The 13,967-nt window shown below is 34.0% G+C and overlaps 3 protein-coding genes across 3 annotated transcripts; all 3 read right to left on the bottom strand.

The window, feature by feature from the left end:
* Positions 1–1,882: 1,882 nt before the first annotated feature.
* Positions 1,883–6,196, bottom strand: LOC110673561 (carbamoyl-phosphate synthase small chain, chloroplastic). Its single transcript, XM_021836699.2, has 10 exons — positions 5,971–6,196; positions 5,557–5,689; positions 4,852–4,940; positions 4,711–4,771; positions 4,542–4,609; positions 4,295–4,423; positions 4,083–4,189; positions 3,644–3,991; positions 2,748–2,913; positions 1,883–2,409 (listed from the first exon to the last, which is right to left on the bottom strand). Exons 1-10 carry the CDS (start codon positions 6,092–6,094, stop codon positions 2,360–2,362), a joined length of 1,275 nt encoding a protein of 424 aa, XP_021692391.2. The 5' UTR covers positions 6,095–6,196; the 3' UTR covers positions 1,883–2,359.
* Positions 6,197–6,974: 778 nt separating this feature from the next.
* Positions 6,975–10,020, bottom strand: LOC110673562 (uncharacterized). Its single transcript, XM_021836700.2, has 4 exons — positions 9,477–10,020; positions 8,153–8,236; positions 7,971–8,060; positions 6,975–7,351 (listed from the first exon to the last, which is right to left on the bottom strand). The coding sequence occupies exons 1-4, from the start codon at positions 9,882–9,884 to the stop codon at positions 7,091–7,093; spliced, it is 843 nt and encodes a 280-aa protein (XP_021692392.2). The 5' UTR covers positions 9,885–10,020; the 3' UTR covers positions 6,975–7,090.
* Positions 10,021–10,595: 575 nt separating this feature from the next.
* On the bottom strand, positions 10,596–13,597 carry LOC110673573 (protein BOLA2). Its single transcript, XM_021836711.2, has 3 exons — positions 13,434–13,597; positions 11,094–11,116; positions 10,596–10,979 (listed from the first exon to the last, which is right to left on the bottom strand). Exons 1-3 carry the CDS (start codon positions 13,494–13,496, stop codon positions 10,784–10,786), a joined length of 282 nt encoding a protein of 93 aa, XP_021692403.1. The 5' UTR covers positions 13,497–13,597; the 3' UTR covers positions 10,596–10,783.
* Between the last annotated feature and the right edge of the window lie 370 nt (positions 13,598–13,967).

Here is a 13,967-nt window from a genome sequence, read left to right as displayed (position 1 = left end):
TTTTTCTACCTTTGATAGGACTTAATAAAATTATAAATTACCAAACATAGTATTGCACTCTATTTACAGATATATAATGAAGGATTTTAAAGAAAGATTTTTCATACCTTGTAAATTTTTATTGTTTGAGAAATGGAAAAGGTTTTTAAACATATATAGGTTTTGACGGGGATAGAAAATTTCGGAAGTTCTAAAAAAAATGATAATAATAAATAAAAAGCTTTGAAAAAGAAATCACATTTTTTTCTAAGCACAAATCCATAATTTTATAAGTTTACAAAACCTTGTAAAACATCTTCCCAGACGGAGTCTTAGAGTGAACAAGTTCGTTAATTTTTAGTTCAAGGTGAAAGTTAGGAATGATCCATGTAAGCATGTGGCTACACATAGCCGTTACTTTATTTTGAATTTAGTCCCATTTTAATTAAATTTAATAGTTTTTTTTTTATTTTTAAAAAATCTGAAATTGCAACCAAACGGTGGTGGGTGGAAAAAGAAATGAAGAATTAGAACCGAAGAGATTAACACAAAGCCTGCATATTTGGTGTGTTGGTAAATGCCTCTTGAAAGCCTTGGTGGTGGTTGGTGCTTAATTTTATAACTTCACCCATTGTTTTATGCAACTTCTTTCAGCTCCATTTCATAGCTATGTACAAGTTGGATTTTCTATCACAATTTACTTCTTTTCTAAGTATTTTCCATAGATTATTCAACAACCCATATTAGAGTTAAAAGGATAAGTAAATAGTGGCTCTGCCAGGACCCTAGTGTGACTCTGCTCACCACAGCCGTTTTCAGAATTATAAGATTTTAAGTTCGAGAATCAATTGGAAATAAATTTCTTGACATTGGAGTCTTTTATAGAATTGTGAAGTTTTGAAAATTACATTTCAGCTTATTTCTCAAAATTCATAAAGAAAGTGACTTCTTTAACCCAAATCCATATTGTAACATATTGAAAATTCCATCTAAACAGTTTTGAAACTTTTATAATGAGCCATGTCCCATGATTGGTTGAAACTTTGATATGGGTCTACATGTCGTAGAGATGAATTTAAAATTACAAAAATGGGAATAGATGATGAATTTGAGATCGTACTCCAAGGAAAAGAGGGAGACAAGACAGCCAAAAAGAAGGAATTGGAAAATAAAAAGCAAGAAGAAAAAAGAAAAGTCGGCGGTATACTCGGCCGTGGTAATCGAATTATTCTATCTACTTTTGAACTGGATCAAGATGGAATCAGTCTAGTCTGATCCAACTATTCAAACTATTAAAAACATACTCAAGTTGGATTTAATTTTATGAATCAAAATTGATAATTCTGATTCGATATCAGACAGGCTGAACTGGCGACCATCCCTAGTTAGTGGAAAGTATTTGTGGGGATTGATCATAAACCTGCCTCATGTCGTTTGGTTGGTAAACGAAAAAAATAAAAATGGAGGACATCAAGTTTTGCACTGGAGTTCTAATTTGGTCAGCTTAAGAAAAATTGTGGCAAAAGCAAGCAGAAAGCTGGCATATTCTTAGCACCGAAGGAAATGGCTTGTACAGTTTAATTCTAATCCTGAAAGTTTAAAGGTTAAATCAGACTTCTGACCCAAGCAATCTCATATAATGGCAATTAGCAATTTTTTATTAGCCCAATTAAAAGTTGAGACGTAAAGCTGCAGATATCTTTGTTGGATTCTCTGCTGTAGAGATACTGAAGAGTTTCGTTGAGTAAACTTGAAATCAAGTCTAGTAAAAATTGCTCAACACCTAACACTGGCATTATTTGATGGCAATGGTTGCACCACTTTATTCCTCCTCTAATAGGTGTTTTTAAGGAAGATAAATAACTAATTTTCCACATAAACAAGAAAGAAAAGATAATCAGCATTTGAGGAGGAATGTTCCTCTAATGATGGGGGTTTCTTCATTCAGTTTTCTATAGTTGCATTTCAAGACAAGTAATCACACTCACATTGCAGACAGAATGAAAAGGGCGAAAATTTTATTACCCTTGAGACCCCTTTAGACTAAGAGTTGTCTTGCATCATTCCCTTCCCATTCTTGAACATTTTGTTGGTTGTCTTTATAAACTGAGAGTACCTAAATATTATCTTAGTCTAATACACTGTCAAAGTTATTCAACCCTCTATAACAATCAAAGACAATGAAGCAAACTGATAAATGTTCTCAAATATCAAGAAAAATACTAATGAAACTATGACAATGAGACACCTGATTACTTTAATCTGCAAGCATTAACTGAGGTGAACTGAAACGAGGAGCAAGGGCCATCACAAGCACAGCCATCTAAAATATCACTGTAGTGTTGAATACACTTCAATCATCAATATTTGTAGATCAAATCTAAGCTTTTTGTTTGGCTTGTTTCATTAGCTCTATGAATTCCCCAAAAACTGTACCAAAAAAAAAGAAAAAGGAATCAATATGCAGGTGGGTAAAAATTTCAGTCAACTAATAAAGCAGCTCCCACACCACCCACTTCCGCACTGCGCCCCCCCCCCCCCCCCCCCCCCCCCCCCTCCTCCTCTTTATCTTCTTCCCCTTTCCCAAAAAAGATTCCCGTGCCATGTTTTCCCCCTCCCTAAGTAATTGGATAATGTAAATTCTCTGGGTTTGCAAAGGCGCCTACTCAAGAGTGCAACTTTGCATGAACTCTATAATGCAAACTGATTTTCTATCATGCACAGAAGTGAAAAGGCCGAGAGAGAGAGAGAGAGAGAGAGAGAATTACCAGTATCTGAATCGTGAGGCCCTGGGGATGCCTCAGGATGGTACTGAAGAGACATGATGTTTAGTTGAGCATAAGCAAGACCTGCACAGCTTCCATCATTGAGATTGATGTGAGTCACTTCCACACCCTCAGGAAGTGATGCAGGATCAACTGCATAGTTGTGATTCTGCCACATCAAGAATTTTAGTGAAAATGTGATCAAAACAAAAAGGAAGTGAACACAACAAAGATGAGCTTGAATTAAAATATTCAACAGCATGCATATCTAGAGTTGCTATCACAGATTCCAGTTCAAAAAGACTATCCTTACAACTTCAAAATTTAATGATTTCAAAACTGAATTGTACACACAAATTGTACAATTGTACCATTCTGTAACTTTCAGAAACAAGCTGCAGTAATATAATTCCATTAGGAAGCTAAAAAGCAAAACAAGTACTTTTCTTTGATTGTCCTATAGTAATCACAAATGCAATAGACCTAAGATTCATTCAGCAGGTCACCAGCATAAACCTCAAAAAGAAAGAAAGTTGAGAAGTCAGAAAAAACTTATTATTATATTTAAGCATATTCCAGTACCATAAAGACTAGTTATGAATTGTTAGCTCCTATTTTAGTGTCTTCTTACTAAAATAAAAGTGGAGATAGAAAACAGAAAAAAAATCTTTAACTGACCACTAAGACCATAAAATGCATTCAAAAATTTCAATGTGTATGCCAAGTCAGTATTTTGGCATGGACTTAGACAAAATTATATCCAATGACCTTATTGCTACATAAATTAAAGTTCAATCATTTACAAGTAACAAATTGAAGTTTAGTAAAAATTATGAGCATTGGAACTGAAAAGTAAAGTGACAAGTAAAATTTACCCAAGATTTAATGGATGCACTGACCTGAGCACTAATCTCAACACGACTACCCCGAATGTTACGAACTGGATGATTTCCTCCATGGTGACCAAACTTCATTTTAAAGGTCTTACCACCCAATGCCTGGCCAAGCAATTGGTGGCCCATACAAATTCCAAATACGGGTACTTTTCCCAATATTTCCTTAACCATTTCAACAGCATAAGGAACAGCAGATGGGTCTCCTGGGCCATTGCTGAAAAGAACTCCATCTGGCTTCATCTTCAGAGTTTCTAATGCAGGCCAATTCGAAGGGACCACAGTGATTTTACAGCCATAAGATGCTAAGCGCCTCAGTATATTGTGCTTGATCCCAAAATCATATGCAACAACCTTCAATTTCACAAACATATATAAGAGTTAGTGCAAATTGTAAGGAAAAAATCCACTCAGTTCAACACAAACTAATAAGAGTTATACTAACACGGTAGACCTCTCCTCCCCCATTGGTGTTAAAATCCCACTCTGGTTTTGTTTTATCAACCCATTCATAAGGGGCAGTGCATGAGACACCACTTATTAAATCAACACCTACAAAATAAAAAGAAAATTAAAAAAAAAAAAAGAAAAAAACTGAGGATTGCCAATTCTTTGCAATATTCACAAAAGTTTTTCAATTCCATCAAAATATTTTACCAACAATGCCCCATGAGTGGGACATCTCCAGAAGTTCCTTATCTGTCTTGGATTCTTCTGTGCTCAGTACACCAATAAGGCTTCCATCTTGCCTCAATCTCCGGGTGATTGCACGGGTGTCAACATCATCTGTTATATGACGAAAATGTATCAAATGCAGAAGTTAAAAGTTACACAATCACAGATTAGCCATGATGACTCCTAATATGCAGTGTACAGAGAAGCAGCACAGTGAGGTTTAACTTACATATTCCCATGATATTCCTTTCTGCTAGATAATCACCAAGTGTTTCAGTGCATCTCCAATTTGAAGTACTGAAATACAGTTACTGAAATGTTACACAAATATAATAAGCAAAGCTCAATATGGAAAGTGAGTGTGCAAGCTACTATAAAGATAATGAAAGAATGAAAACCTGATGCTTAAGCTCCTTATAACCAGACCAGCTAGAAAGCACTGGTTTGATTCTTCATCGTCTACATGAAAGGCATCAAAATTTAACCTAAAGTGGCAGAAAGAGATATCATTCAAATAATTAAATGACTTCTCCACCCACCAAAATTTACACCAGTGTTTCCAATATGTGGATTTGTCATTAGGACAAACTGGCCAGCATAACTAGGATCAGTAAGTATTTCTTGATACCTGCATTGCAAGTGAATAATAGCAATAAACTCAGACTCCAATAATAAATCATTCAAAATTCTCCACCAATGAAACCAAATAGCTGTAAATTTTTTGGATTAACACATCATTGCACAAATGTTATAGAGTTGGTTGAATTCAGGCCAAAGACACAAGTCATTTTGAGCAGATGACAACTTCACAAGGGCATGGAAAAGGTGCAATAGCTGGTCCTCCATCAGCTTTAGGGGAACTTCGAATTGCCCATACAACTTATATTTAGGAGAGTAGTTAAGATTCAAACCAGTGAACATACAGCAAACACCACCCTTCCTGAATAACTTTTCACAGCCTAGGGCTCTGTTCACAGCATCCAATTTCTTTTCTCAATCTAATCAGCTCTAATTCAATTTCCCAACTCTAGACTCTAATTCTTCCTGACATTTGAAACCTAAAACTCATAAATTGCTTGAAATTTGCCAACTCTACATCATCATTGGTTTAATAGTTGACCATATATATCATGTCAAAGTTGGTATTAGCTTAAAAATGGTATCTTTGATACACTGTTTGCTAAATTGACAAACACATGCACTGATTAGATTATAATTTTATAAAGAATTTGACGTCATCTTACCCTGTCAAAGATGTGTTGAACACCACTTCACCAACTTGGGTTCCTCTAGCACCAAATGACTTGGCCTTCCAAATCGAGCCATCTTCAAGTACAAGTCTAGCATCCGAAATTTTCCAAGGCCTCTCCACAACACCTAAGAAGCTCAACAGCAAAAATCTATCAAATTTTCTACCAGTGTGCATTAGAACCACAGAATGAACAATTTCCTCGAGTTTGATTCACCCAAAAAAAAAAAAATCTTTATTAACTAAACATCAAAACCCAACATGCCATTCATCTCAATTTCTTGAAAAACTCCAAAAAATTCTGAGCTTAGCTGCTATCTGAACGAAACAAACAAAAGCAAGTAATCGAAGAACTCTGAAGGGTTAGCTAAGAGAAGTTGTGTAGAAAGATAAGAATGGTAGACTATACCAGAGGCGACACCGTCAGGAGAAGCATAACATTTTACAGTGAAAAGATTCTTCAGTGGTTTTGCTCTGGTTGAAGGTTTCAGAGAAATTAGGCAATTCGACGGATTTGTAACAGCAAACTCCATCTCCTCTCTTCTCCTTGTTGATGTCGTTACAGGATTAGGGTTTTCCTTGCGTTTTATATGGGTTTATGAGTGCACAAAAATCCGTCCGAGTTTTGCCAGAAGCCGTTTTATATGGGTTTTACATGTTGAAAAATTTATTATATTAATTATTATATAATAATAGTTAATTAATATTTATAAAATTCAAATATAATATTATATCATATAAATTAAAATTACACGAATTGATTAATTTGAAATCGATGAAAATCAAATTGATTAAAACTATATTTGAATTAATTAAAATAATTAATTATATTGAAACAATACAATGGAAAAAGAAAATAGTTTAAAAAAATGGGGATGGTCGAAAGGTGAGGACAATCGGTAACCGCAAGACATCCTTCCGACACAACGGCACCACCTTCAAACCTCTCGAGGGGCGTTGAACCACGTTGGATTTTGAACGAGCTGTTGCATCGGGGTTTCTTTTGGCATCCACTTCAGGGAAACCCCGGGAAAAGACCTGCCAATTATATCTCCACAGTGTAGAGCATAAGGTTTAGGGTTTACCGATGCTCGCTCCATTTCCAGCCCCACATCCCCCAACTTGCTTGCCGCCTGTTAAGGCTGCTTAATAAAAGCTTTCTATGTGGCCATAAGAAATCAATGTGGGACATCTTCAATTTTAGCTCCATCTTCCACGTTTGAGAGTCCATGGTTGTTTTATATTCCCAACATAGATTTCACAGTAACATGTAATTTGATCATTGAGAAAGGATTGATGGAGTAGTAGATTAAAATTTTGGCTGGAATTTTTCAAATATTATTTCTTTGGAATGAAGCCCAGCACAGACAACCTCACAAACAAATTCACTTGTTCGTAAACACAACAGCAAAGTTGATGAAAAGCATGAGCTGCAACTAAAATTGCATAGGAACCAAAATCTCTTCTAAAGTTATTCATAATCAAAATACAACTTGTTAAATAACTATAACATAATGGTCACCGATAAACTAGGCAGCAGTAGCAGCTGCTTCTTTTTCTTCAGCATAAAATGGAATAGGTTTGGTTGGAGCAGGCAAGCGGCCAATGCTGTCAACCTTATCCTTCAGCTTTGGTGGAGGCCTGGCTGGTTTTGGCAACAACCTGCCCTTCTTTTCAAACCACTCTGGCTTCAGCAATGCCCGGAAGCCCAGCTTGTTGTAATGCACTCGTCTGACAGATCCTCCAGCTGCTTCAACTGCTTGCTTTGCCCTAACAGTCACTCGTGACACCTACAAAATTCATTTTTAAGCACAAGTTTGTGTTGCATGTAGAAAGAAAGAATTTGTGTGCTACAAATTTGACTAATAATCGTGAGATCAAGTGCATATGATTGAAATGTGCTATCATTTCAAATCTATTGTTGTCATTAAAAAAATACCATGGAATACCCAAAAACTCAATGGTTTAGCAATGACCTCAATAATGAAAAACATATAATAATAAATTTCACATTAACACCATCACCTTGTTTCAAACATTCCAATAAATATATATGCATAATGCAAATTCCTATGAACAGAAAATTAATTTGTGAAGCAACTTCTAACTGCCTGTTTGGTGTCTGCTAGTCCATTAAAGCTCAAACATATGTGAAGAAACATAAATAAAAAATACAAGGACAGATCTTTAGCATTTAATCAGGAATGTTTCAAAACTACCACAAGCAAATCTTTAAGATCAGCAATATCATCTTTAAAATGAATCCTTAATTTGGTACAAGGTATTAAGGTACTGCACCACTTCTATGCTGAAATTTAGATAACACCATAACTTGGCAACAATAACAATTATGATAGGAAATGCAACAATTCAAGTTCCAAAAGCAGAAACCTTTAAAATAAAATTTACCTCTAGATGGATAGGCCATTTAATCTGATCAGCACCACGCCCCATCAATCTTACTCCATCTTTTATCTGCTTTCCTATGGCGCCAGTATCCTATCATAGCATCTGCAATGATCAATATAAACAAAAGCAGACCATGTCTGGACTCTAGAGGTTACATTTCAAAATTAGGGAGGGATACGTACCTTGAGAGTTTTCATCGTGATTAATTCATGTGAATCTATCTTTCCTTCATTTATAAGTTTTGCAATCTTTCCCAACCCTACTGGCTGCCAAATACAACCAATAGATTCAGAATCAAAAAGCAGGTAATGGAACAATTAAGAAGCATCACACAATAAGGTTAAAATAGATAAAAAAATTTCATATATTGAAATCTATGGGAACATAAAACAATAAAATCTCTGGGCAGAAGCAATATATTTTTTTTTTTTTTTATTTTGAAAAATGTGAAAAACAAAATCTTAACATTTGGAGTTCCCTTTCAAGTTTGGATTGAATTCATATTGCAAGTAATAGAATCATCTGAATCTACAAGCCAATGTGCCTAATTGGCTTAAACTTAACCAGACCTTTCTACCAATGACTGACATAAAAGGTGATATCTCCATCCTTTTTGCATGCTTGTAGCATATACAACACAAGTTTCTCCCTTCTCTTACTCTAACCATCAGTGTGTTTGGAGAATTACACATCTGCTTGTGCTTTGCTGAGCGATGGCCCCTTTTAGGAGCTGATGAAGTTGCTCTAATAAAAAGTTATTTTTTTTAAAGCAAGTCATAATGCATAGGAAGTCCTAATTATACTTTATCATCAAATATAAAAAGGGACTCATTATCTTCATCATCATCATTATTATTGTTATTTTTGAACAGCATCTGAACTACAGATTGAGAGTTAGAACTATTCATGGATACCATCCCCATATAACTGGAAAAAACTCAATTTCAGTTCCACATTAACCCCTTATTGATTCCATTATATTTCTCTTTAACTCAAAATCCTAAAATATCCAAATAATTAGCCCAACAACGTGGCTCATGGAATAGTGACACTATACCACAAGTTCATTGCATTCCTTTGTCATTCCACAATAACTAATAAACATTCACCTCTAAAACAGTAATTCAATGCATCTATGAATATGAAGTTCGCCTACTTTTCACTTACAATGGAGACGATGGCTCTGAATAAATGATGATCATTTTCAATTAAATTCGATTTAGTTGAGTAATGTTGAAGTAGCAAAAAAAAGAGACCAAAAGTATCCTTCTTTACATCTAAATTAGCATATCAACATAAACATTTAACTATAAATTGATCCCATCGTACTATGACAATAATTCACGCTCCTTTCAGCTTAAAATCTAAATTTGCGAAGTACTACACATCTTCTTCATTAATCTACACGACTTAAGCCTCACTCAAATGATATGGAATTGGAAATTAAAAAAAATCTTTACTCTTCCATTTCAGTTTCAGAGCAATAAGAGAAATGCGTACAAATACCTGAAAAGTTAGGCTAAAGGGGTTCTTAAACCCTCTTTTTGGCAACCGGCGGCGCATGGGTGTCTGGCCACCTTCAAAGCCAAACTTCATAGTCCCTCGAGCCTTCTGACCCTTGTGACCTCTCCCTGCAGTCTTTCCCTTCCCAGACCCAATCCCACGTCCTTTCCTTGTCTTCTGCTTCCTTGGCACCTTGTCCCTTAAATCATTTAAACTCAACAGGCTATAACCCCTAATACCCACAAACCAAAATGCCCCATTAGAACTGTAATTGTTAGGATTTGGGCATTGTAGAGATTGAAGTAACTGAAAAGATGGTATTAGGGCGTGAGAAATGGGTTTGGCGCTGATTCTGGTGTTGAGGATTAAGGTTGATGAAAGCAGTGAAGAAAACAATCTTCTTCTGATCATTTTGAATGATCCTATGAAATGGGTTTCAGGTTTTCTAGGGTTTTTGCCCACTAGTATTGAGTTTGGGATCTCAGGATTCTCCAATTCTGGGTTTAAGTTGCCCCTGTCAGCGAAGGGAAACGCAGAGTGTTTACTTGAGTTTTGAATAAATAAAATTAAAAAACTCAAAATTAATTAAAATTAGTTTTATTTATATTAAAAATAATTTTTAAAGCAAATTAATAAATTTAAAAAGTTATGTTTCTGTAGGTGACATTATTTGCACAAATATATATGGCATTATTGAATATAATTTAATATTTTTATGCTTCAATTATATCTATTAAAACACAGAATAAATATATATTAAAATTTATATAAAACAATTATTTGATATCTAAGAGTAAGATTTAAATAAATTTATTGAAATTAGGATTTGAGTAATCATTTTTTATTTTCTCTTATTTCATAATCTATCAGTTCAGTATTTAGAAATGTATTAAGTAATTTAACCATTACAATTTGTTTGAGAAAAAGTTTGTGAAAGTAAATAATAATTTTTAAAGTATCATGCTTTGTTTGAATGTTTTTTTAAAGAGAATAAGATTTTTTAAAATTTCAAAACCTTCAAAATTCTTACATCGATTCAACCGATCAAGTGATGAGTTATAAGGATTTGTTGCCTTACTTTACATTAACTTTCCTTCTCTTATTTTATAAAACATTCTCTCATTTCATCCAAAGACACTGTAAATGTTGAATAATATCAGTTCAAGAATCCTATGAACCCCATTCAGGCTAAAATCAGAATTTAAGCAATAATCTTAACATTTGCCCAGTAACAAAACTAGGTGAATTAACCTAGTTCAACATTTATCTTTTTCTCTGTTCATGCTTATAAGCTATCAGAAAACAAATTTTTAAGCAGCAGATGTTGATTTTTCAGACTCTAGTTGTTGTTTCCACTGTCCTGGGGTCACAGCTTTCTTTATTGAGAGGGCATGAATCTGTTTCATCTCCTCTTCCAAAGCAGCATTAACCAGTCGATGTCGCTCGAGCAACCTCTTCCCTTCAAACTGTTCTGAAACAATCTCAATTGCAAAGCTTGCACCACATCTGCAACCAATTAAATATCATCAGAATGTCATAAGGGGAAAAAAAAGAAAAAAAAGAAAGAAAGAAACAGATAGCATCATATATCAAATATCTGTAGGCATGAAGAAAACGCACCCTCCAGATGTATCAATTATTTCCTGCAAACGAGAAAGCTAGAATTAGTTCACCAATGACAAATTCAATATGTGTATATTCAGGTACATATACATATTATTTAAGTGTTTGTGAGATCCAAGTGTATGACAAAAATCAACTTCAAGAGGAAATATTAAGAATTCACGAAGGAACAACTATTTCCCTCACATAATCATCACTTACATGGAGGTACATAAATGAAATTCACTTTATCAACTTAATGGCTAGCCAATTGACCAGAATAATCCAGACCTTTTCTACCATTATAAATTTTAGCTATTCCTTTCAATATTAATCCAAACCTTTTACATTGACATCAGTTTTAGCAATCATACTCAAATTGGTAATATATATTTTTTTTTTCGAATACTGAATCAAACCTTTACCACAAGCAATTAGTGTTTCCTTTAAAATATTTAGCATAATACGTGCCAATATCCAAAAATGAATTCTACCAGGATGCATAGAGATAGATGCTTTAGGGCAGAATAGCTTAAGTCCTCTTTCCTATTTTAGTTCTCCAAAAATGAATAAGATGCTCAAATTCTAAGTTGGAAATAATTTGTCATGCTATTCAAAAAGTATAGGTTCAATAAAGGTTTAAAATTGCATTTCCCTGAGGTATATGAAAAAAATTCAAATATTCTTTCATCAGGTTGCGCCAAACAGATATGGCCAATGCTTGGCAAGATGATCGTAATCTACACAGAGATGCAATTCACCAAATATTTCAAATTTTTTAATATTAATAATCCCAAATTAGTTTTATTACTGTCCATAATCTCTACCCAAAATCATAGAGGTTTGAACACAAACGTCATTAATTTTAGAGGCTCAACAAAGAAAATTCTTTGATGTAGAAAATGTGCTTCCAATTTATCAACCTCAATCCGAAAATTATCAACTACACGCCTCAGCACCATGAGCTTCCCTTAAGAACTGCATTTTCATTTCCCCAAGACTGCAGACCATGTAAAGAACCTTCCTTCCTCTACGTCCAATGCAATAAATTTGCTAACAAATGCTTTCTGTCCTACCCTTGCAGTTCAAGAGATTTAATTGTTCTATACAAATCAAGAGTTTTAGTTTCACAAACCAAATGAGAGACAAACTAAAGAAGGAAATTAACTTTGTCCTCTAGTTCACATCACCGCATAACAGTAGAAATAACCCAATAGAAATTGAAGTTGTTAATTAAAGTTTAGGCTGTGATATATCAAAAGCAAAAGAATCTAACATGTAGATGCTAGCTGAAAGTGTCTACCGAGATCAAAATTACCAAAAGCAAATCACAGTTCCATGAAGTAAATATGAGAACAAGAAGAACTCCAGATCAAAGACTAATATGAAGAATGAAAGAGACCTAACCTAAGTATCTTGCAACCAAATGATGTAGCAATAAATGGTTAATAATCAGCACATAACATCTATATACCATCCAACTAGTCAAGTTAGAACTCCTTTTCACTAATTCCGCTGGTTTATGCATAGAAAGACCTGACCATCCAGAAAAGTGAACTTTCTATGGAGTAAAGGCATGCAAAATACATTTTTGAGTTAATTTACCTCACTCTGCACCCTTCAAAGCTTTTTAAGAAAGTTTTAACAGAAAATTTAGGCACTTATCTCATAGAGACTATGAACCTATGTTTCCATAAACTCTTATCTCATTTAAGGCATCTCAAGCCCGTGTTTCCAAACACCAAAACAATATAAAAGTCATGTCATGATCTTGCTCATATTGAAAAACTTTTCCTTTTTCATTTTTTTCAGATGAGGGAGATCTAGACGACAAGAAAATGAAATGAATTCGAAATTGATGCAAGGCTCACTTAACACACACATACACACAAAAGGCAGTGCATGCACAGACACACATGTTCCCTCAAGCATGCCCAAGGAAAAAGAGCAAGAACCAGAACAGTCAACCAACAATAGTATTAAAGAATTTGGTAAAGTTAACGATCAATAAGATCTCCACTTCCAAGTTCTGGTACTTAAACTACATAGAAGACAGCAACAATCCCAAGACTGCAATCTGACAATTAACTATTTCCATTAAAGATCCTAATTTGCTACCTCACATTTCAAATTCCCACCTTTTTCTTACCCCACCTAACTAAAATCAATATCCAGTGAAAAAATCTTTCAGTTTCTGCAATAGGGTTGATTCTAAAAACCAAAGTTGCAACTAATTGATTGTAAGATGGGGCAAAACAAAATTGATATCAAAACAAACTAAAAACCAAAGAATTAGCAAAACAAGAACTGAATCCAACTATTTAATTGAATGAATAGAAATAGAAAGAAAAAGCTTACAAGATGTGAAGGATTCAATTTTGATTTCAAAGTAGATTCAACTTGTTCCTTTGTCACCCCCATACTTCTCTCTCTAGCGTCCCTGCCTTTGCTTCCTGGCAATCTCTAACATCAGCCCTGTGAATATTATTTTTATTTTTCAATTTGGGTCGACAATATTCGAGGCCCGGAATACTCCATTAGCCCATTAATGAAATCAGACAGGGCTGGTTTTCAATAAGTTTTTTAGTTAAATGATCAAGATTTTGAATATGATTAATAATTAAAATAAAATAAAAAGTTATTTAAAATATTAAAAATATTATAAGTTTATAGGATGATCAGATTATTGACTATATTATTTATTAGTTTTCAAATTATAATATTTTTTTATGAATGTGATCAGTGGAGCAACTAGACGATAATATTTGGAGGGGCTGAAAAAATTTATAAATTATTTATATTTATTCATAATTAAAAATATATTTTTTTATTTATATATACTCAAAATATATTATAAAATATTTTTATTCTAAATTATTATATTTAAAAATA

Source organism: Hevea brasiliensis, chromosome 7 (assembly GCF_030052815.1).
Source record: "Hevea brasiliensis isolate MT/VB/25A 57/8 chromosome 7, ASM3005281v1, whole genome shotgun sequence".
Lineage (NCBI taxonomy): Eukaryota > Viridiplantae > Streptophyta > Magnoliopsida > Malpighiales > Euphorbiaceae > Hevea > Hevea brasiliensis.
The sequence above is the reverse complement of the archived record's forward strand: the minus strand, read 5'-3'. Positions and strand labels throughout refer to the sequence as shown.